Source organism: Psammomys obesus, unplaced genomic scaffold, assembly GCF_907164565.1.
Source record: "Psammomys obesus unplaced genomic scaffold, mPsaObe1.curated_primary_1811, whole genome shotgun sequence".
Lineage (NCBI taxonomy): Eukaryota > Metazoa > Chordata > Mammalia > Rodentia > Muridae > Psammomys > Psammomys obesus.
The window spans coordinates 1,627,113-1,650,812 of NW_026592636.1; the positions used below are offsets into that span (position 1 = coordinate 1,627,113).

Here is a 23,700-nt window from a genome sequence, read left to right on the forward strand (position 1 = left end):
TGGTCCTTTTTGGGGGACACACTAGTAAAGGCTGCAGACTCATCCTCGTGATGCCTCTATCTCAATCCTTCACATACCAGCCTTTTCCCAGGGTTCTGAGTGAGAACATCTTTGCTCCATGGCTGCCTTTACAGACTTAGGTTCCAAGGTAAATTAACCTGGAAACGAGGTCCTTGCCTCATGTCTAGACAATTAATGACTTGTGTCTATGGCATTCCTGTGATGTTGCCTCACTGTAGCTGTGCTGAAATGTGAGGTCCTGGACTTGTCTTAGTGGCAGGGCATACTTGTCCATACACACATGGACTGTGTGCCAGGGCTAATAGAAACATGCCACTTCTAAGCTCCCTGGCAGCACATGCCCCAGCTCATAGTTTACCCATGCTTATGCAAGCTGCTTTGACGGTCAGCATCCCTGACATGGTCCATTAGGCATCTATCATTCCTTCTAGACAGCCCCCATCCATGTAGCATTCCCCTTCCCATGCCTCTGTCCATGTTTAACTCTACTTCCCCTTGGGCATCTCTTGGCACCCGTACCTCATACCCATTGCCACTGACATGAGCTTTGCCTACCCACTGACTCTGGTGCCTTCTAGAATGTAGACTGCTAGCTGTCAGGATCACCCTCCCCCCACCACCACCACCACGACACCGCTCACCTGATGTCTCCACCTGGTGGCCTCCTGGAATATGCAGCCCCTGTGTTCCTCCCTGCTCTGTAACTAGTGTCCTAGCCGCTGGAGCTTGAGGCTGAGCTCCAGATGACCCCCACCCTGCTTCCCCTGTCGATCCACCCCCACCTGTCCCATCACTCCACCCTTGCCAAGGCCCCTGACACCCCTCCCTGGACCGTGGCATTCGCTTTCCAAGCCCAGCTGTCACTCTAAGTTGGCCCCTGTTGTGGACCCCTGAGACCTGCCCCACAGTGAGATCCGTGATGCCCTCACACCTGGCTGCTTCGCAGTGCCTTTGCATTCGTATGGCTGTGGAGATCCTGCCCCTTGTGACCACAGCCCCTCTGCTTGTCACACCAGGGCTCAGCCCGCTGACTACTTCTTGCCCCCCTCCCCATCTCCACCTGTCCCTAGCTCATAGGGAACCTGACCCTACGCTTTGATTCTGTGTCCCCACGGACTGGCGTGGCTGGCGGCTTGTCTACTCTCCACAGGATGGATGACAGTGATTTCTCAGTCTGTCCCTTAACCTGCAAAGTAGACAGAATAGTGGGTCCCCACAGATTATGGAGCCAGAGGCACAGGGCTCATGGCTAAGTTCAGGGTAGCCTCGGAATGACTCCCTTCAGGGGAGCTACATATATATATTTTTTTAAGTGTCTCTGAAATTTTGCACCAAGAGAAAAACTGGCAGTGAAATGATCCTTAGAAGTTGAGCACAAATTGCTTATGTATTCATACTTCATTGATTTTTTTAAAGAGGATGGAGACCTGCCAGATAAGACTGAAGCCATCCAAGAGAGCGAAAGGGGAATAGTTAAGCTTTGCATTAATGCCTTTTGGCCTTCCTCACCCTCCTGAAGCTTCAGGATGCCCTGTTTTTCACTCAGCCCTTCGTGCCCCTTCTTACCCAATTCAAGCAAAAGCATTTCCATGCACATCCCCTTCCTTCCTGTGGCATTGACCTCTTGTCACCCCAGCAGGGTGCTATGCCAGGCGAGTGAGGTATAGAACAAAGGGTTGCACAGGCATGTGCCCACCAGTACATGCCAGCACACATGTGTTAAGTAGAATTGTAAGTAACCCACAAAACCCCTGGCCCTTTGGTTCTGAAGTAGCTGACTGGCTAAGAATTTGGGGGAGGCTTGCCAGGCTTGCCCTATGATATCAGAGAAATCTCGAGGTTCTTAGTTTCACTAATAAAAGAATGTAAGAACAGACTCATATGGAAGCTTTTATTAGTTTTGAAGAAAATCCCTAGGGCAGCCAAGCTGTGAATCTCAGCAGTTGCCTGAGGGAGAATGGAGGAGAGAAGAGGAAAGCCATGAATGGAGGACAAGCAGCTTCATGGTGGGGAGCACAGAGGAAGAGGAAGAGCCCAGTGTATGCTGCCACCCCAAAAAGCCACACTCAGGCTCTGGCGAGCATCCAAAAGAAATAGACAGAAGAAAAAAAGGGAAAGCCCTGTCTTTTTGAGGCCTGACTCAGAAAGGAGAGCAGACTTAACAGAATCTCATGGAGGATCATAGGGTCTGTGCTAGACAGAGGGAATTCTGGGAAAGAAAAGTACAGTATCTCATTGAAGGGATAATTATTCCTTCCATCTCTTTAACATGGCTCAGGATGAACCCACCTTCCTAGGAGTGTTTCCCCCTTCTTAGGGTTTGTCTCTCCTTCCTGGGGGTATTTCTCCTTTCTTGGGGTGTTCCCTCCTTACTAGGGGCCATCTTTCTTTCCTAGGTATGGCTCCTCCTCCCAGGGGGTTGCCCCTTAGCCAGGCCATTGACCTGCCCAACTGGAATGTTAGGTCTCCAGTCAAGCCAGAGCTGCTGTGTCAATTAAACTCTGCCTTTGCAGCCTAGCCATCATTGCGAGGATGAGTCAGGCTCCAGGGGTCAGTTCATATGGGCTCTGGAAACAGCCCCTTTGTGGGTGAGTGAAGGGTTTTCTGGGCTCCTTCTGAGAAGGATGACAGGGTGGGCATGGATAACAGGACCAGGGAAGGGTCTATGGTCAGCCTTTTGTAGGAATTTCAGTAAGAACTTAGGTACTCTTGAAAGAGGGTTGCCCAGGTTTCCCCACAGGGATCTCAACCTAGAGTTCTGATTGGGAAACTGAGGCACTGGGGTGCTTTTAGGAGTGCAGTGTGTGGTGCAGAGAGCTCCAGGCAAGTTCAAGTCCTGGGATACCCAGGGCCAGGCTTCCTGTCACTCTCCTCCTGGCTGCTGTGTGCTGTCCCTAGGTAGGGCCCACCAGCATTCTTGCACAAGCTGGCATTACTTCTCTTTTCCTTCTTTCTGTCGCCTTTCCTCTCGCCCGAGCATTCCCTTCACTCAGGCTGGATTGTGGATGGCATCGTCGCCCTAAAGATTTAGGTTGTGGATGACAGAGACACAATAGGGACAAGTTGAGGATGGCTTCGGCTTAGGTTCAGGCCAGGGCAGCCCTTTTGAGCCCACCCATTCCTTCCGCCCAGCCCCCCAGCTCCTGTCAAGGAAGTATCAACACAAACACACTCTTTTCAGTTTTGTCAGCTATGGGAGGACCTTCTCCCAGCTCCCTGGGGAGGAGCTAGTGGTCGATGCAGCTGGAACACAGAGGGAAAACACCTGCTGATCCGCAGGGAGTCATCACAAACAACCCTTCCCCGTCCTCTGTTGCACACCTGCCTGCTGGGCATCCCCGAGTGCAGACATGCAGAAATCTGCTTGGCAAGGAGCCTGACCAGCTGCGGCCCAATGACAAACACTGGTCCAAACTAATCACTCAAATATTTACTCCAAACTAGAATTCAGCATTCCGAACACCTAACGGCACACCCCGAAGTGAAGCAAACTCAGTGAGGACCAAAACAATGCCACGTGGTCCCATAAGAACTCATCACCTAAGGATGTGATAGGCATCTCAGTTTGTCAGGTTCACTCTGTGAGGGTCAAGTGATGGGAGCTTTCAAAAGGTTGGCGGGACTTCTGTGTTGGCCCCAAGTGCAAATAAATGGCCAGGGATCGAGGCTTATTTTCACTGTAGAAACAACTGTCTAAAACGCCCTCCTTCACTTTGCTTCACGTTGAGACATGCGATTCTGAGCTAGGAGCCAGGCCCTCTGTGCTTGCCTGGATCCTGTTCCTACCCCTGGCAGTCAGGCTTTTGAAAAGCAGATGGAACCTGGTTTCCCTGCTGGCCAGAGCTTTGCCTTCCGGGAAGATTTGTTTTGTGTCCATTTGCCTTGTGGGTCCTGCAACTGCCCCAGTGCAGCCTTACGATGCTTCTGAATGTTTGCCCTTCCCAGAGTTTCTCTCCCTTTCTGTGTCTTGCCTCTAGTCCCCTGCCACATGCTTTATAGATACGTGTGGAACATCTGTAGAATGCTGTCAGGAGTAGAACTGGTTTGATCATAGGCAGATGTGGTTTAAAACTTCATAGATTTTACTAGGCTGTTGTCCGAAGCACTTTGGTGATGAAGCTTCAGCTGACAGTGGTGAGGCTCATTTATCTACACTCTCTTTCTTGCTCTGTGTGTGTATATGTGTGAGTGTGTGTGTGTGAGAGAGAGAGAGAGAGAGACAACGAGCAAGAAGGGAGGGAGGGAAGGAAGGAGAGTGAGAAGGGGAGGGAGAGACAGGGAGAAAGGAGAAATGTCGGGTGCTTGTATACTTGAAGGCCAGAAGACAATCTTTGCCGTTAAACTTCAGGCAGGACCTCTCACTGTCCTGAAACTCAGTGATTTGGACAGACTCCAAGGATCTCCCTGTGCCTGTGCCACCTCAGCACTGCGATTACACACATGGGCCACCAAACACCACACGTTTGTCGTTGTTGTTCTTAAGATTACTTACTTTTCAATCCTGTGTACACATGCACGTGCATGTGACTGCAGTACCCGTGGAGGCCAGAAGAGGGCATCAGAGCTCTAAAGCTGGAGCTACAAGCATTTGTAAGCAGCCAAAAGGGTTCTGGGAACCATCTTGGGTCCTCTACAAGATCAACACCCACTCTTTACCTCCCAGCCATCTTTCCAGTCCCAGCACCTGACATTTTTACATAGATTCTGGGACCCAAACTCAGGTCCTCATGCGTAGTCTGTCTTGACCCTCTCTGGAACTGCCACGCTCATTTAGCCTTACGGGCACAGGCCCCGGGATTCCCACAAGCCTGAACTTGGCAGCATGTGTCCTCCGATGAAGTCAACACCACCATCTCACAAATGGACTTCTTTTCCACTTGCAGGACAGCTGTGCCAGAGTGCTGCTGTTCCGGGGTGGAAACAAGGAGTTGAAAAACTACAACAGCCAGACACCATTTCAGGTAAGGAGAGTCACTGATTCCCCGATAACAAGGCCTCGGCATCTAGGCTGCACAGGGCCAATGACTGTGGCCACTGTCCTCCTGCACGGCGTTTCTGTTTCGAAGCACTGAGGTGGTTCCATTTGCCTGTCCACACAGCCCGCTTCCTTTAAACCAAAAAGTCGGAGTAATGCAGAGACTCCTCTCTGTCAAAAGTTCTAGAAAGGCAATGAAGTAAGGCCGCTTTCAACTCTGCAGCTGTTGGAAAGTGCTGACTAGGCTGTGTATCTCAAAGAGTGTGAACTTGAAGGGGGGTGGGGCGGGGGAGTGGTGCTTGTTGCTTTCTGTGCCCTTCCTCTCCACCATCTCAGAGTGGAGGGAGAGCAGCCCCCGCTGGACCTTGGCCTGTGACCTTCTGGGAACATACAAATTAGTTCATAATTGCTAATAAATTAGGGAAAATGCATAGGACACAAAAGTTAACATCTTAACCATTTAAAAAGATTTGACAAAACCAATTTAGTGACTTTAAGGGCATTCAGAGCGTTGCCCAGCCATTACTACCATCTGGCTAAGAACTCTGCCATCACCCCAAAAACGAGGTCCTGTCCCTACTAAACTATCACTCCCAGCCCCTCCCCCGCCCCCTAGGCAGCCACTCATCTGTTTTCTGCCTCAATGAGCCTTCTCTTCTGGACACTTCATACAAAGGGACCACGTGGGGCATGACTCTGTGGGCTTTACTTCTTCGGTTGAGGGTGACATTTGACGTTCGCATGTCTCCTGTTGTATCCCACTGTGGAGGAGCAGGTTTCTTACAAAGCTTCAAGCCAGGTTCCCACGATGAGCAATGTAGGAAGACAGAGATGGAAGGTTTTTCTCGTAAAAACCTTCAGAGGTAAAGCCCTCTGTCGGGGACCAGGAACCCTGTAAGTCCTGCACTCACCTTGTTCTAAAGCAACTGCCCAGCTGAGGGACTGGCCAGTGATGGTGGCCGTGGCACTGGGGTGATAGCGTGGTTCTAGAAGCTTTGGTTTGCTGGAAAAAATGAGCCATTCTAGGTCCCCTTTCTCCAGGGGTTTGGAACGTCTTTTCTAGTTGAGGAGTTTGGTAGTGCCATCGGGATCGTGTATGTTTGATTTAAGATTAAGGTTAAGGATCTTCCTCTTTGTGGGGTGTCATAAGCAGTGTCCTGGGACACCCCACTAAAGTCCCAGCTGTGTCACCCATGGTACGAGCTGAGCTTGGCAACGTTCACAAGGGACTGAACCCGGACACACACCTGCGTATACATGGCTGTTCTCAGGGGGTTTCTATGTGTAAATCTAGCCAGCAGGACACTGTGTAGCCTATACTCACTAGGAGCTATGGCCCAGGGTCCCCCTCCTTGTCATCTCAGAGGTGGCCACGGCATAGTTGACTGCATCGCTAGTAAGTGTTATCAGTCTAGTTTCTAGCCCCATCCCCCAGTCCTGAGGGGAAGGCTGGAAACCCAGCCCTGATCTGCTGGTGTCCTTGTACCAGCCTCAGCCAGAAAAAAAGACTGTAGACTGTCTCATTATCATATCATGCCTAGAGAATCCTAAGGGCTGTTAAGAGCTCTGCTCTGTGAATGGAGGAAAAGGCTAAATATGTGATGTGATATGGTGTGTGTGTGTGTGTGTGTGTGTGTGTATGTGAGTGTACATGTTCACATGCAGATTCAGTACATACTCTCTGCCTTGTATTTTGAGACATGGTCTCTCACTTGATCTTGAACCTGTCGATTAGGCTGGACTGGCAGGCCAGGGAGCCCCAGGGACCTGCTGTCTATCCATCAGTGCTGAGCTTACAGGTACATGCCACCACACACTAGTTTTTTTTGTTGTTGTTTGTTTGTTTTTTTAAGTGGACACTGGGATCAAACTGGGATCCTCACGTGAAAGCCAGCATCTCCCAAGCCTTGCAATATGTACCTCTTGTCCATCACAACAGCACAGGGTCTGGAGTCAGTGAAGAATGTGGCAGTCTGAGGGAAAGTATCGTCGGCCCTGCTGGCTGGCAGCCTGCTGTCCCTGCCAAGGGCATGTGGCTGGGGAAGCCGCTCATTTCTAAGTCTCTGCTCTCCAAAGTTCTGTGAATCTTATTTGGGATTCAGGCTCTGTGTTCCCATAGAAACAGGGGAGTCGAAGTTGTATTTCTAGACGAGGGACAGGAGCCCGAACTACCCAAAATGTGACTGGCAGACGATACATATTTATGATGGAAAGAAATCGGGGTTGAATCTGCCATCTCGGCCAGGCCAATTTGCACTGCACTTGGAGTGACAGCCACTTGTGGGTGATGTCCTTGCAGTTGCTGGGGGAGATGAGGCCCTCTCCCACCCAGAGTACATCAGGCAGACAGGTAGCCAGCAGGTAAACAGACACACACTGTACTGTGTCGGGTCTGCTAAATGGCAAGAGAAGCAAAGCATGGTGGGAAAGCAGAGCGAAATGGAGACTGGTGCCCCAGATGGCGTTCTTGACACCAGAGCAGAGTCCAGGAGGAAGGGAGGAAAAAAAGAGAGAGGAGGAGGGAAGCAGGGAGGGAGGGGCCCTTTGGTTCTCTGACAGAAGGAGGTCTGGAGCTGATGGTTTGTGCAAAGGTCCTGGGGTCAGCATGTGTCTGGTGGGCTTTTGGAGCCACAGGGCTGGCCAGTTGGGGAGGGTGTGGAGGCCAGCACCTGTGGCTGCAAATGATCAGGGCCGTAATGTAGCTTGTCTTTTGCTACATGGGTTCTCCTCCTAACTGTCTCCTAACAATATCTCCTCTGGCTCAGCTGACTTCTGTTCTCTAACCCTACTCTTTAGCCCTACTCAACCTGCTTTCCTCCTACACCAACTGTCTCTCTAATTCTACTCAATCTCTCTCAGCCTCTGATGGCTTTTTATGTTCTCTCCTGTTCACGGGAGTCCAAGAGGCAACTGACACTGAAGGTCATAAGATCAAGCAGATCTGACAGCTAAGCAGTCCCAAAGGGCCAGTTGACTAGCAACTGGGGATCCTTTAAAGGGCCAGGCACGCAAAATAAATCGCACTATACCATAAGGCTTGGCAAGGGCTTTGGATCTGATCCTGTGTGCATGGCCAGCAGAGCCGAAGAAGGTTCTGGATGGAAACCAATCATTCATCGTGAAAGCCAGCCACCATGCCACATGATCTGCAGTGTGGATGAGTTATCTGGGCTCTGAGACACAGTGCAGAGCTCGCTGTCAGCTTATGGGACATGAGGCGATGGAATTCGAATCTTGAGAAGTGAGAATCCACACCCGAGTCCCGTTACTTTGTATCTCAAGTGCTCGGTGGACCTGGGTGTCATTCTAGAAGCTGGTTCCTGTGCTGCTTAATAACGATCAGCAACTTGATAGCCTCTTGACTCACACAAGAGACACACCCCTGGGCACGTCTAAGGAGCATCTAGATTGGGTTCATTGAGGAGGGAAGACTCATTCTGAATGGGGCTTTATCTCATCATCTGTGGTTCCAGACTGAATAAAAAGGGGAAAGTGAGTTGAACACCAATGTTCATCTCTCTCTCTCTGCTTCCTGACTACAGACACGGTGTGTCCAGCTGCCTCCTTCTCCTGCTGCCATGCCCCTCTCCCCACTATGATGGACTGAGCCATCAAACCAGAAGCCAGAATAAGCCCTCCCTTCCTTCCATTGCTTGTTGGCAGGTGTTTGTCACAGTAATGAGACAGGTAACTAAGATACTACATTTGTCCTCATAGATGTCTCCCTTACTGGCTTACTGGCTTCACTTCCACCCTCACTCCAGCCACTCAGGCCTCTGGCCTTTCCCAAAGAACACCAGACATATCTATGCCCCAGGGACCTTTTGCAAATAGAACCCTCGTGTAAATGTCCTACCCCAGCAGAAGCACCCCAGGAAGTCTGTGTTGAGAGATACCAGACACCATATGTACAATTTCCTGTTTGCATGTAAATACTTCACACTAAAATTGGGGACAGGTAGCTGAGGATAGCCCATTAAACAGAAGGCGATACAGGTGAAAGGAAGACTCAACAGCGCAAGATGCTGGGTGGGAAGGTCTCGGATATCCTGTGTGGTGGGAATGGATATGCCCTCCATGAGAGGTGGCGTTTGAGGCTAGCAAGAGTAACACTAACAAAAAGAGACAACAGCAGCTGGAGGGAGGCCCCGAGCAGAGCAAAGGTGAATGGGAAGTAACCAGGATCAGGGTCTGAACATGAATTTCCAGAGGAAGAAGAAACACTCGGCGACCTCTCAGGACAGTGCCTGTGAGGAAGGACCTGAGCCACAGCTGGAAGGGTCTCCAGAATACCGGTATAAGATCTGAGAGATATCCTAGCAGAGACAAGTGTTCCAAGGGCCCAGAGCTGTGGGAATAGAAATAAAGATGGCAGCCCCCGGGCTTGCAGGGAAACCTCAGTCTCAGAAGAGGGTCGGGGGTCAGACGCTTTGGGGGCAGCAGGGAAGGCTCATTGCCAAGAACCATGGTCATTCTTCCCACTAGTGCAGGGGCCCTGCCCAGTCATGTGGTTAGCACACATTCTCACAAGGACCACTCCTGCAAGCCACTACCCCATCCGATGAGGAGGCGCCAGATTGTTACACAGGGAAACCCCTGGCTGGGGGAGACCCAGCAGTGGGGGGAGGGATGGAGGAGCCAGATGGACTTAGGAGCAGTGAGAAAGGAGGAGGTGAGCTCTCAGGAATGATACCCAGACAGAAGGAGCTTGTCTCTGGGTTTGCACTGGAGGAGTTTCTACCCCACCGTTGACATCTGTCAGAACCCGGCAGTAACTGTGGGCAAGCGGGCAGATGTTAAAATATGGTCACTGCTCCCTGGAGGGTGTCTACTCTGTCTGCTTACAGGGGACCATCTGCCGGGCTGTGGGAGACGTAGGTAACACCGCAGTATGGACACCGTATGGTGATTAACCAAAGCCGGGCACGCCTGTTCAAGGTTGGGACGAGCGAGCAGAGCCATTGTCCTCCCAAGTTATATTTACTAAGATGGAGCCAAGGAGGGCCACCAGCCACTTTTTCTGTACACTTGGACAAGAGCCATGTACGAAACATGGCCAGCACAGGTGTGGCACGTGGGACGGGAATGGGCTGAGTTATAACCAATGTGAAGGATTTGATTCTTTCCACCAGTTGCCTGGGTGTGTGGTGTGAATCAAAATCAAGAATTTGATTGGGGGTTTTGAGACATAATCTCTCACATTTCCTCTTCCCACCTTTCCATGATCTCACACATGTTGCCGAAGAACAGAGAGCTTTCGGGATCTTCAGGGGCCTCTGGGCTGCCATCCCTCTGGCCCAGTCATCTCTGTTGCTCCTCAGCCCCTACCGCAGCTTTCCAGAAGGTCTGGGCAGCTGCTCAATCCTCACACATCTCTTTCACCCCCAGGGGAATACCTCAGCCGCTCAATCCTCACACATCTCTTTCACCCCCAGGGGAATACCTCAGCCTCTCCAGGTTTCTGCGGGGCTACAGTCCAGCCCAAACACAGATGCCAAAGTCAAGCCTGATCCCTAGCTGCATTCCTCCTGGACCTGGATACATCAGAGAGGCCCACTAGCTAGCTTCTTGTGCCCAGTTTCCCTGGCATGCTCTGACATCCTCACAGCTAAGCCCCAGTTTGTCAAAGTCCCCCGATCACTGTCCCTGCCACCACTGTCTCAAGGGCCAGGAGCTCTTAGACTCAGGTGACTCCTTGAGCACTCAGAGAGGTGGGAGCTCTGCAGTCAAGTGAGACCCCCATGCCCCACCCCCTCCTGGCCAGGGACATTTCCGTCTCCCTTCAGAACTTACCTTTGCAGGAGCCTACTGCTTGCTATGCAAATTTTGGTTACTGCATTGTGGGTTCTGAACAGTCCACGACTCAAGTCTTTTCGGCTGAGGCACAGCTGCATCTCCCATCTCGGTGATGTTGGTGTTTAGCTCCAGACCTGGACCCTCAGGAAAGGGAACTGGATGGACAGTTACTGGGCAAAGAACCGCCCAACAGCTTCACGTAGTTTCTCGTGCCTGCCACTAGGGGGCGGTACGAGCACAGAGCACCTTGGTGCCAGGTGTACAAGAGGAGGGGGCTTGTATAATGTAAATGATGAGAGTTATGGTTGGCCTAGATTGTAAACTTTATGGGATTTAGGGTCCCTCTAATGCCTCTAGGTGTGTCTATGAGGCATTTCAAGAAGATTTTTTGTGTGTTTTTTAAATAGTTTTTCGTGTGTGTGTGTGTGTGTGTGTGTGTGTGTGTGTGTCGGGGTGTAGGGTGGGGGTAACAGGGTGGGAGTTTGGAGGGTAGGGGCGGGTGCATGCACTACACTGCACAAGAGGAGGCAGAAAGCAGAGTCAGTTCTCTGTTTTCTCCCCATCTTATTTCTTGGGACAAGTTCTCGCTGAGCCTGGAGCTCCCAGATCTGGTGAGCCTGGCTGACTAGGGAGCCCCCAGGTCCACGGCACCAATCACACCCAGAACTGGTCACATGGCCTCCGTAGTCAGGAAGCAGAGAGATGAAAGCCAGTGTGCCTCTCATTTGCTCCTTTTCGTTCCCAGGGTCTCAGTCCATGGGACGGTGCTGCCCACGGGTGGCTTGGGGTTAACCAAATCTAGAGACTCCCTGACAGGTGTGCAGACGTTTCCCTCCATGGGATTCCAGACCCTGTCGAGCTGACAGTAGGAAGAACCGCAGAGGCACCTTGAACCTTCGCACACACTCGCTGCATAGCTCTCTGTTAGCTCCTGTCCCTGAACAGAACTATCTAGACTCCGGGGATCACAGCGGGCAGGGTGACACTCCAAGTGGGCAGCTGGTTCCTCTGCTCCCTGTATCCAGAACAGGCTGTATGCTCCAATAAGAGACACAGAGCCTGCTGATAACTCAGCTGCCTGTCTGGGTTCCTTCCAGAGTTCATCTTGGGGAGACCTTTCCTGAGCTCTTAGCGGGATCACCCCACTGGGTCCTCTGTGAAGTCAGGGAGACTTTGAGGGTTGGGTATGGATGTGGTGCTAGTTCTTTTTAATAGATTTTGATGTGGTCCCCTTCACCATTGCCAGTTTTCCTGGGGGTGGAGAGAGCAGCCACCGGTCCGTGATCATTACTTCGGACCCTCACAGCATTGATCCTGTCACTATGTTAAACTTAGAAGCCTCTTCGAGGAGTCCTAGCATGACTGGGGCAGTGAGGGACATGTCTGGAATGGAACACTGTGGTCTGGGAGAAGAGAAGCCAGGCCTATGGATGCAAGTCTTCCTGGAGGAGCCTCTGCCAATCAGGAGATCCCAGAGACGGCAGGAGACAGCGGAGGCCTCGTCTGAGAAAGAGTCTAGCTCGCACAGAAGTCCAGTGCTGACGAAGGCATGGCAGGCTTATGGCTGACCCCACAAAGGGTCACGTGTGCCTGCTTTGCTCTGCCTCTGGCCTCTTATCTCCACATGGAGAAGACCCTGTGAAACTTGGCTAGGGCTTGCCCCTCTCCCAGCCTGTGCCAGCGTGGGACGAGCCTTCCACCCTGGCAGGATGCTTGCCTCGTGGCTCTCGGTTGCTAGCATGGATGGGGAGAGAAGCACATGAGGGTTTTTAAAAATCCATTGCTTCAGAACTAGTTAATAAAAAAGCTGGGGGGGGGCGGTCGGGAGGTGGCCTACAGCTGTAATCTAAGCAGGGGGGAGGCAGAGACAGGAGGATTTCTGGGCCTCACTGTCCCGCCAGCCTAGTCATGAGACACCCTCTTTCAAAAGACGGCTGGGGTAGAGAGATGGCTCACAGGTTTAGAGCGCCGGAGGACCTGGGTTCCGTTCCCAGCATTCCTGTAGCAGCTCACAACTGTCTGTAGCTCTACCTTCAGGGGATCGGATGCACTCTGCAGCTGCTGCATACACATTACACACCCACACGGGAGCACAAACACATACAGGTGACAATACGAATTGTCACCTGAGGGAAGACATGCGTGTGCACACATGTACCCTACACGCCCACACCCCCTCGAAAGCACGCACACACAGGTATCTGACAGTGCGTGAGACGGCGTTAGCCTGCGAGTCTTCTCCATTTTTTGTTTTTTTTTTATTAACATCTTGAGAATATGCCTCGGAGGTTTGGTATTTAAGAAATGGTATTTATTCAAGAGAGAGAAATCTCAGCCAGCCATGACATTAATAAGGACAAATTGATCTCAATTAGTGAGAGATAACAGCATCGGGATTAGGAGGGGTCTGTTCCCTGCTGGCTTCAGGGACAAAGGATGGACCCTAGAGGATGTGAATCTCAGGCCGTCTGTGACCAGTATCTCCAAGTCTGCTTTATTTGAAGCTCTTCACAGATCATGAGCGGCAGCCGGAGATACAGGTTAGCACTGTGGGAGAACTCCTACCAGGAGTTGGGTGCATGACTGTCTTCCCAGCCCTCAGAAGGCAGAGGCGGAAGGCTGTGTAAGTTTGAGGTTAGCCTGGTCTGTATAGCCAGTTCCAGGCTGGCAAGACTGTTGCAAACAAGCTCCTAAGGTGTGTGTGGGGGGGGGGGGGGGGGGGGTTCAATGATACACTGCTCCCCTCACAAACATGAGGGCCTGCATTTGGGCCTCGGCATCCTCGGGAACAGTGGCCCATACTTATACTCCCAGAGCTAGGGAGGTCGAGACAGGAAGGGGCCCTGGGGCTTCCTGACCAGCCAGCCTTGTGTGAACAGTTCCCTGTATGTGCTGGTTTGAATGGGAAACGTCTCCCAGTCCGGTTTAGGCTTGGAACACTTAGTCTCCATTTAGTGGTGCTGTTGGGGAGGTTTAAGAGGTAAAGCCTTGCTGGAGGAAAACCTCATCCTGTCATTAGGAGTAGGCTTTGAGGGCTTATAGCCTTGCCCCGTTCTAGTTCACTCTCTGCCTCAGAGTTAAAGATGTGAGCTCCCAGCTCCCAGGGCCTGCCACCGTGCGCGCCGCTCTGCCTTGCCGCTCTGTCACGACCTATAAGCCAGATAAACCCTTCCTTTTTTGTAAGTTGCCTCAGTCACGGTGTTTTATCACAGCAGCAGGAAAGCAGCTAAGATGCAACGGGAGACCGTGTCTCACAAAGCAAGGCTGACGGCTCCTAAGGGATGACAAAGTTATCCTTCTCGCCTGCGCAATGCACACACATGAATATACACACACACATGTACCCATACAAATAGGATTGTGAGCACACACCCACAAACGCACAGAAATTCTTCCTTCAAAATTAAAGAGCCCCCCTACCAGCTCCTTCTGCCCCTAGTTTGTGGGGATCGAGACGCCATCCAGCTGCCTTCTGGGAAGGCGTCATTCAGGGTGAAATCTGATTATTCATCTGTGAAGTACAGTTGGCTCTTCAGCTAGGACCTGGCACAGGCTATGTGTGTTTGTTGGCTACACGAGGGGAAAATAGTAAGTTGGCATCGAAACTCTGGAGATGACTTGGTTTCAAGGCACCAGTTTTTTTCGGTGCTTCTCACCAGGATGGCATTGCAGAGGGCGAAAGCACAAGCAGGGGCATGGTGAGGAGGCCCCGGGCCCCTGGCGCTGCAGCCCTAAGGATCCTTGGGGCCTGGCTGCCTGTCAGCTGTCTCTGCCATGGCTTTTAGGTCATGCTTAGAGTGACAGACTCTCTTGAGCCCCTCTGTGCCCTCAGTACAGGGGGCTGGTGCTCTGAGGCGGGGTTAGGATACACAGGTCCTGGTCTGTGTGAAGCAGACCCCCACGTTCCTGGGAGTTGTTTGGAGTGTTAGTGACATGGGTCTCCTGAGCCCTGAATAGCTTCTCTGTTTGCTTCATGGAGAGCAGCAGGTGCCATTGGTGAGCCTGAAGGCCTCATAGCCCCTTTGCTTCCTCTGTCAGAGAAGCCTCACTGCAGATGAACCAGGGCGAGGTGGGGGTGTTGAGGTAAAAGCAGTGTCTAGAAAGTGGTATTTCCTGCGGCTCCATTTAGAGGTGACACAGGCAGGTAGCTTCCTCTAGGACCCTCCAATGGCTCCAGGGTCTGAGGAGCCAATTCCTGCTAGGGGGAGCCTGGGGGGGTACAGAGTGTTTGTCTCCAGGCAGGCAGATGTCTTCACAAGAGTACCCTAGTTTGGGTTGAAGAGGATGTCGCTACCCTTTGCCAGGGGAGATGTGGTGCCTTGGGAAGGGCTTGTGGAAGTTGGTGGTGAAGACTGCTCAGAGTCTCCTTTAGGAGTTCCTTCAGAACATTTGTTATGCTAATTTTGGACTGCCAGGGATGATGCAGGCGTGAAATGGATGGTGTTTTTCATTCTTTTTGTAAAACATTATAAGGGTGATTTTCACTCCAGAAATGTAACAAACATAACGGGGTTGTTGACAAGAATCCATGCAAAAAAGCACCAGCCTGGGGTTGGGATGTGGCTCAGTGGTTAGAGTGCTTGCCTGGCATGCCATGGGCTCTGTCCCCAGCACAGTAAATGCTGGGTGTGCTGTCACATGTCTATAATCCCAAAACTTAGGAGGTGGAGGTAGGAGGATCAGGAGTTCAAGGCTGTGTTCTGATACATAGTTTGGGGCCAGCCTGGGCCACATGAGACCCTAGCTCAAACAAAACAAAACAAATAGATGTTTGAGAAACAGGTGAGGCCTTGGAAAGCATCAGCCCTCGTTGGCAGGAAGAGACAGGAACAGACGCTCCTGGCTCCTGTTATCAGTGTGGAGGCGAGGCAAGCCTTTCAGAGTTGTGCCTTTCCTTAGTAATGCGCCTTTGCTATGGAGACACTTTCTCTCCATTTGAGTAAGAGAGACACACCCTGCTAACCCACTGACATCGCCATGAGCAGCAGGTAAAGCCAGATGAACACTTATCTTTTCAGTTGCCCTTGTCCTGATATAGTCTGGCTGCCCAGGAGTCCCTGGTGCCCTTGATGACAGAAGGTGAAGCACTCCCTTTGGTGTCCCAGCTTTATCAAGGTATAATTGGTACACCTTGCCCATTTCACTGCTCAGTGGCCTGTGGACATCCAAGCACAACCATCATGGTGTCAGTTAGAGCCAACTGAACGCATTGGACAGAAAAATCATAGGCATCGTAGCAGGAGGATCAAGAGTTCGAGGCCATCCTCAGGCTGTTCTAGACCCTTCACGGAATGAGTGCCACCAACGGCTGTGTTAGACAGCTTCTCTTGGAAACATTATGTATTTACAAAGGGTAGTGGTTGGATTGGCTCACAGTATAGGGGCCGGAAAGGCCAGCAGCAGCTGTCTGCTTGCTTTGGTCCGTGTTGAGAGGCTGAGGAAGCGAGTCTAACGTCAGCAGAGGGTGGTGGCTGTAGCAGCAGCAGCAGCAGCAGCGATAGACACACCCAGAGGAAAGAAAAGAAATGAAGACAGGCACAGAGCACCTGCCTTTTCCCCTCAGACCTCTCCTGACTGGGGCCTTCTGGGGCTTCCTGTTGGTAGGTGGCACCCCACTTGAGGGAGACGGTCTTCCCCACACAGCTCAACATTTCTAGAAATATCCTCATAGACAAACCCAGAGGTGTGCCTCCAAAGTGATTCTAAACCCAGTCAAGTTGAACTGAAGATGAACCGTCATGGTGAGGAAACAGCTGAAGCTGGGCTGGTGGTGGTTCCTGTAATGCTAGCACTTGGGAGGTGGGGGCAGGAAGGTCAGGAATTCAGGGTTATCCTCTGCTACACAGTGGTGCCAGGGTAGCCTCAGAGGAAGGGGGAGGTAAGCTGGAATGACAGCAAGACAATGCACTTTTATAATTATGACTGACACTACTTAGCATGTGCAGACTTGCATGGCAACAAACATCTCCACACTGCAGCCATGTCTGCAGGTTGGCTGTGGCTTTCCTGCAGTTTCTTCTCTGTCTCAGGATGCACATAGGAGGAGACGTCACTGTTTTGTAGCAGAGGCTGCAGAGTGTAAGTGGTAGAGGCCCCAGCATTAGTGGGGAAGAGGAGGAAACTCAAGGGGTCCAAGAATAAGGACGGGACTGTCTCATGGTGGCTGTACCTGATTTCCTGAGCCTAATGTGACCATCACCTGCCACAGAGCAGCCATCACTGTGACCTGTGGCATCTGTGACACAGTGGCCAGCGCACAGCAATTCCAGCTAGCCAACTAGTGCCTGATTGCTTTCTATGTCGCAGTGTGACATTGTCGACTTAATTGGGTTAATAAACACCATCTCGAGGCCCACCTTTGGGTGTGTCTGCAGAAAGAGAGTTCATTCCCAGGTGTCTTCACACTGTTCTGCAGACACATTTTCCGGTCTCCACACAAGCATCGAATGTACCCAGGGAGCCTGGACACCAGCTCTTGATGTTACCCTGAGGAAGATGAAAGAGATGATAAGGCACGTTCCCACCACTTCCAGGTCCATGGAACTCAAGGTGCCTTCAGCCTCTGCTCCCTTTCTGTTCTGAGCCTCAGGCAGCACTGTGGGAATGGCATCCCTGGGTGTTGATCTGTTCCCTGAGGTGTCTGTCCACCCTTCCAGGGGAGTCCTGCATCACGTTTGAGTTGTTCTGTTTTATTCTTCAGAGTGTTCTTCATGATGGACTCGTGTCTCTCTGGCACAGGCTCAGTGTATGTTGTGAGGTTGAAGGTGATGTCTTGATGGCTCAGGTCAGGGCCTCATCCTTGTCCAGGAGGAGTGCCTACTCTAGTCAGTGCAGGAGCCTGACAGGTCTTGTTCTGTCTTTCTCTCCTTGGTCCTGGTTCTGGCCCCTGGGTTCTATTGGAGGGAATTGATTCCTCCCCCAGGGAGACACAGCTCCCACCATCTTCCTTTCTCTTCTCTAGGCCCCTGAAAACTGCCTCATGTTCTGGATAGACTCAAGAAGGGAGGCTCTTGCCACATCATTCCCCAGGAGGCCCTTTCTGGGGGTGAGGTTGCCGTGGTAACCATTCTCAGCAGCCCTCCTTCAGTGCCTTGTGGGCCCCTAGAGTCTATTCCTTCCTGAATCAACCTCCACTGGCTGACCTGGAGTGGCTTCCTACTAGTCAGACAAGCCTCTCCTTCCAGACATTGGCAATTCTGCCCTAGTGGAGCTATCTATGGCCTCAGCTTCTCTCCAAATCGCAAGGCCATTGCTCACCTGGGATTCAGGCAGGTGTTTTAAAATGGTTCTTCTGTTAACTAGAATTCTCTAGAAAACACAAGCAAGGTTTAGACTAGATCAGCATATATATATATGTGTGTGTGTGTGTGTGTGTGTGTGTGTGTGTGTGTACATTTTTGACAAAGAACACTGACTCTGCTTTATAGATTTCTTTTATTATTTATTTTATGTGTGTTTGTAATTTTGTGCACATGCACGCAGCTGCACGTGGTAGCCAGAAGAGGGAGTTGAGTCCTCTGGAACTGGAATTACAGATAGTTGTAAGGTAGTATGTGAGTGCTGGGAACCAAACTCTGATCCTCTGGAAGAGCAGCCAGTGCAAGGGAGCTATCTCACCAGCCCCTTGAACTCTTTTATAGGAAAAGAAAGAAAGAAAGAAAGAAAGAAAGAAAGAAAGAAAGAAAGAAAGAAAGAAAGAAAGAAAGAAAGAAAGGAAGGAAGGAAGGAAGGAAGGAAGGAAGGAAGGAAGGAAGAAAGAAAGAAAGAAAGAAAGAAAGAAAGAAAGAAAGAAAGAAAGAAAGAAAGAAAGGGAAAGATTAAAAACCTGTTTATTTTGAGCTAAATAGAAGTGATCTGGCCTTGGCACATGGATTTGGGGTGCCTTGAAAGAAGCATTCCACTGTGGAAACAGTTTCATTACTTCCAGAGCCACAGAATAAGTATGTCATCGGAGATGTCAGGAGGGGACCTCCTGCGCAGCTCAGATATTATAATGACATTCTGTGTTTTGGATTGGTGGAGGTGGACTTCTGCAAAGCCTGGTGACAGATTTACCTAACAGCCATGAGACCATCGGGTTGGATACAGAGGTCAAAAGTAAATGGCTGTTGAAGGCCCTACACAGTGCAAGGTGATTCTGGCTCTCAGGGGACAACATTCCATCTCTCCCTGGTCCTTGTCCTCCACCAAGGTCAAGATGCAGGATTTTGCTATAGATATGATGCAGCTTCGTCAGAGAAGGGCAAGTTTTGTGTGAGTGTGTGTGTACTTTCAATGGCCTGTAGCCATACACACACACACACACACATGCACACGCACACAAGGGAGTTGGCTCATGATTTTGGGGAAGTTCACCTCCCACAGTCCTAAGCTGGAGCCTCAAGAGAGTGTGTGGTGGGACTTCCGAGAAGCGGTCCGCTTGGGATAAAGCGACCAGGCTGAAAGGACCCCTAATCCTTCCTCAGTCTTGTTCTGTCCAGGGCCCCAGGGATTGGATGCTGCCCCATCCCCCACTTGGGGAGAGCCATCTGCTTTAGAGTTACATTGAAATGCTAATCTGGTCCAGGCTTGCTGAGCATCCATGGATAATCTTGGCATCTCAATAAAGCTACCGTGGCAGGCCTGGCAGATCCTCCCAACCCCCTGCTCCTGCCAGGGCCTTTGTGGTGCCGGTTTCCACATTCACATGATCCGAATGCTGCCCTTCACTTGACCCCTCAGAGAAGGGACACTGTTGCTCCTCGGAAGAATCTTGGATTTTCTTCCCACCATGGGCCCGCAGGCTCCGCCACCTGTCAGCTGCCTGGAGCCCATTCAGTGCCCTGGCCTCTGAAAACTGGGTCTCTCACGCCTCCCACAGTTCTGAAGCCCACAGCATCAGGCAGACAAATGACCCTAAGCTCAGGGCAGGAGTTACAGCATCATTGACATCCCTTAAGTGTGACTGTCTTCGGGAGCAGGAATGCATTCGAAATCTCCATGAATATTCAAAGGCATTCAGAGTTAACTGCGCTCAGGGATTATTTATTTGAACACTGTAGGAAGCGTCATTGTTTATAAAATAGATAGGAGAGAAGCCTTTGTCTCCATGTGTTTCTTCTGAGCCTCCTCCTTAGAACTGTGAGTCCTGTTCCTGTAAACAGGGAAGACAGGTGGGGAGGGACCAGCCTGAAGATGGTGGGAACTGAGGGTGGCCTGCTGCCACAGGGATTTTATGAGGACCACCATAAGGCTCCCTCGATTCCAGATTTGGAGCTGGTGAATCTGCCTTCTCACCTTTTCTCAAAAAGAAAAAAAAAATACAAAACAAAGCCCAATGAAGGCTAATGGGGGGCAGAGCCTCTGCAGAAGGGAGGCCTGGTGACTGTCCCCTCTTTTTCCTAACAGGTTTAAAGTTTCTGGTTTTAGGGGTTCAGCTTCCTTTTGGTGGTGGGTGAATGGGCTGGGACAGCAGGTACTAGAGAAGACAGAAGGAACATTCTAGAATATACTATGCCTTTGTAAACAGCTTGGCTTTCAAGGGATCCCTTCAGCTACCAGGTAACCCATTTGCAAGCATGAGAAGCTCTATTCCTACTTTGGGTCAAAATTAATAAGAATATGTGTGTTTCTCAGCTTGGAGTCAGTGGAGCAGAACATGCTTAAAACAGCTCTGGCAACACAGGGTGTCTTTTGGAACCACACAGGACCTGTGTTGAGGGTTTAGGAAACAACCCAGCAGGTTTAATGTGCCCCTGGCCTCTCCCCCTTTCCCCCTCTCTCCCCTCTTCCCCTCTTTCTGCCTCTCCCCCTCTCCCACTCCCTCCTTTCCCCTTCTCCCTCTGCCTGGGAGTGACCAACCCTGGCCTGTCTCTCATGGCTCAAATAAGGCCAATGAGGAGGTTTGGTGGGGCTCACGTGAAACAGTTGTGGATGATGACAGCCTCGCTTGGCCTTGGCATCTGGTGAGAGCCCTGGCTCTGGGACAAAAGGGAGTGTAAAAAGAGATGGGCTGAGAGCCCCGTGACTTCACAGCCACTCATGTGGAGACAGAGGCGGTGGCTTGTGTCACACACACACACACACACACACACACACACACACACACACACACACGTCACATCATGTGATCATTCAGGGTCTGATGTAGTCCCCTGACTGTTATGTCTGCATGTTCCTCCTTAGGATTTTAAGTCCGTATTAGTTGTTGCTTTTGATACACTTATTTAGTGTGAGTGTGTGTGTGTGCTCGTGCACAAGTCTGAAGATCAGAGAAGGTGGAGGAGTTGGTTTCCTCCCACCTATGGGTCCCAGGGACCAACCACAGGCTTCAGGCTTGGCAGCAAACACCTTTACCTCCTGAGCCATCTTGCTGCCTTCATTTTTCCTTCTTATTGGGACAGAAGTACCCTCTGTGGCCCAGACTGACATGGGACTCCCTCTGTAGCTTGTGCTGGCCTCACACTCCCAACAATCCTCCTGCCTTAGCCAATCAGTGCTGGGATTGCAGGTGTGAGCTGCCATAGCCCACTGAAAATCTCTCTTTTTAACAGAATATCTTCCTTGCCACAGATGGTCCTACCCGGCCCTGGAAAGACACCCCTGATAATAAAGCTGAGTGCTGCTGAGCCAGCCTCGGAGTTACACTTCCAGCGGCCTCATCACTGGTGTGGACCCTGTGGGCTGTGCAATAGAGGAGCGTGATTAAAAATCATTTGCGGTGCCGCCGTGTTTGTTTATGCTGACAGCCACCAGTGCACAGAGAATCCTTTGTTTAATCTTCTTTGATTTTTAATGGCTGCTCTTTAAGGTTTCAGTCTGGGTTTACCATTATGTGAAATATTTGCATCATTTTGAAGTTTAAGCTACAAAGCAGAAGAGAGACACAAAAGCCCAGCTTTCTCCCTGTCCTCTCTGCTCTGTTCTCCTCCCCAAAGGTGGCTCTTAAACCCTACCCCTCTCTTGGCAGGAAGATGGCTCAGAAGGCAAAGTGCTTACCAGGCACAGGCCAGCACAAGGACCTCGATCGATCCCCACCACCCACCAAAGAGGCAGGCATGGCAGGGCAGTGCCCATCTGTAACCCCATTGTGGAGTGGCAGAGCCATTGGTGAGCTCTGAGCTCAGAGAGAGACCCTGCCCGCCCCCCCACACACACACAAATAAGGTAGGGAGTGATAGACAAAGATACCTCAGTTCTAGCAACCTCTCCACCACACACACACAGTTGTGCACACACATAATTTTAAAAAGATAAAGCACCCTCCTCTGTCATGCCTAAGAGTGTTTTAGAACATAACCACGTGTAGCAGGCATTGTGGTATCCTGAAGGCCTTTCCTGTCCAGGAGTACAGCAGTCTATGTCACTGGAATTGAAAAAAAAATGCCTAAAAGGCAGGGTATATTCCTGCTTCTTTTTCACAGTTGAGGAAACAGGCTCAGAGATGGTAAGTTATAATGTCAAAGCCACATAGCCAGCAAACTTGAACCTGGGACTAAAAGTCGGGCCTTATCACAACTTGACCCCTGCTTACACCATCGTCTCTGTGGCTTTGAAAAGTGCCTGTCACGGAGTTTGGATTGATAACTCTTGATTACTTGCATAAAAGATACTCATGTCCTAGAGAGATGGCTCAGCAGTTAAGATCACTGGCTGCTCTTCCAGAGGACCTGAGTTTGAGTCTCAGCACCCACATGGTGGCTCACAACCATCTGTGACTCCAGTTCTGGGGGATCTGACCCCCTCTTCTGCCCTCTGCTGGCACCAGACATACATGTGGTGCACAGATAGACAGTCAAGCAAGATACACAGACATGATTTATAAATATTATCCATACCAGGTGTTATAGCCCCACCTGTAATTCCATTAACTCTGACTGAAGAGTGGGGTCACCATGAGCCCCAGGCCTTGGCTAGACAAACCTGAAGGACATGAATTTGTATCTTGTTATCAGTGAAAGAGGAGACCCACATGGTGGTCATATCTGGACCCGCTGCTGGACCCGGTACTAAGTGTGGCTGGTGATCTTGTGGTCCAGGGACTCCTTAAAGATGCGCAAGATCAGGGCTCCATCTGTAGGGAGAACAGCTGAGCATGTTCATGGTGGTTCTTGCCTGCAGCGCTCTGGGGTGATTTGAGGTTTCCCTGCAGAAAGCTCTCTCCTGGGAGCTGGAGGGACCCTGCTGTGGCGACTCTGGTGGCATCCGTATGTGTGGGACACCTGCAGTTTAGCAATCGCTTTGTTCTGTCAGGTCAGGTGCCTTCACAAAATGAAGGCATTTAACATTCAGGCTGGCAGCCTTTGGGCATCAAGTGAGGCCTTAACCTTACACGAATCTTGGGCGGTGGGTTTTCAGCATCCACGGGGCCAGGAGGTGATTTGTTCCCAGAGGCGGTTGCAATGCACAGTGGCTCTTCCTGGACATCTACGTCTTCACCTTTTCATTTGCATTGAAAGAGTCAAATGGTGTGCCCCATGGTGAACCATGGCCTGGCTGGCATGCACGATTTAAACTCCAAGCACCAAGCACAGCGGGGATGCTGCGTCTCTTTGCAGAGGGAGATGTCACAGTGCAGGGGCCTGCTGGCCTCCACTTTTTCACAGCCCCAGGAACTCGTCTCCTGGGCAAGCACCTGCAGTCACACACACCCGCCCCACCCCCAGGGGTCCAGTGAGTGTTTACTCTCTGTGTGCTTGCTGGGATGACAGTGCTGCTTGTGGGGAAAGGGGGGGGGGACGGGCAGTTTTTGCCATTCAGTGACACAGGTGGATAATTCTAACAGCACCCTCGCTCTAGTTAATCATACTCCATTAAAGTTCTGGAAATCATTTCTGAAGCTTGCTGTGCTCGATGATGAAAGGCTGATGATGATGATGATGATGTGTGTGTGTGTGTGTGTGTGTGTGTGTGTGTGTGTGTGTGTGTGT

General features: G+C 51.0%; 1 protein-coding gene across 3 annotated transcripts in view; it reads left to right on the forward strand.

Moving 5' to 3' along the window:
• Positions 1-23,700, forward strand: part of Shank2 (SH3 and multiple ankyrin repeat domains 2) — a 435,405-nt gene that overhangs the window by 103,487 nt on the left and 308,218 nt on the right. For all 3 annotated transcript variants that reach the window (XM_055614761.1, XM_055614759.1, XM_055614760.1), the window contains exon 10: positions 4,905-4,982. In XM_055614761.1, coding sequence (XP_055470736.1) covers positions 4,905-4,982 — 78 coding nt within the window. The remainder of the gene's footprint in view (positions 1-4,904; positions 4,983-23,700) is intronic.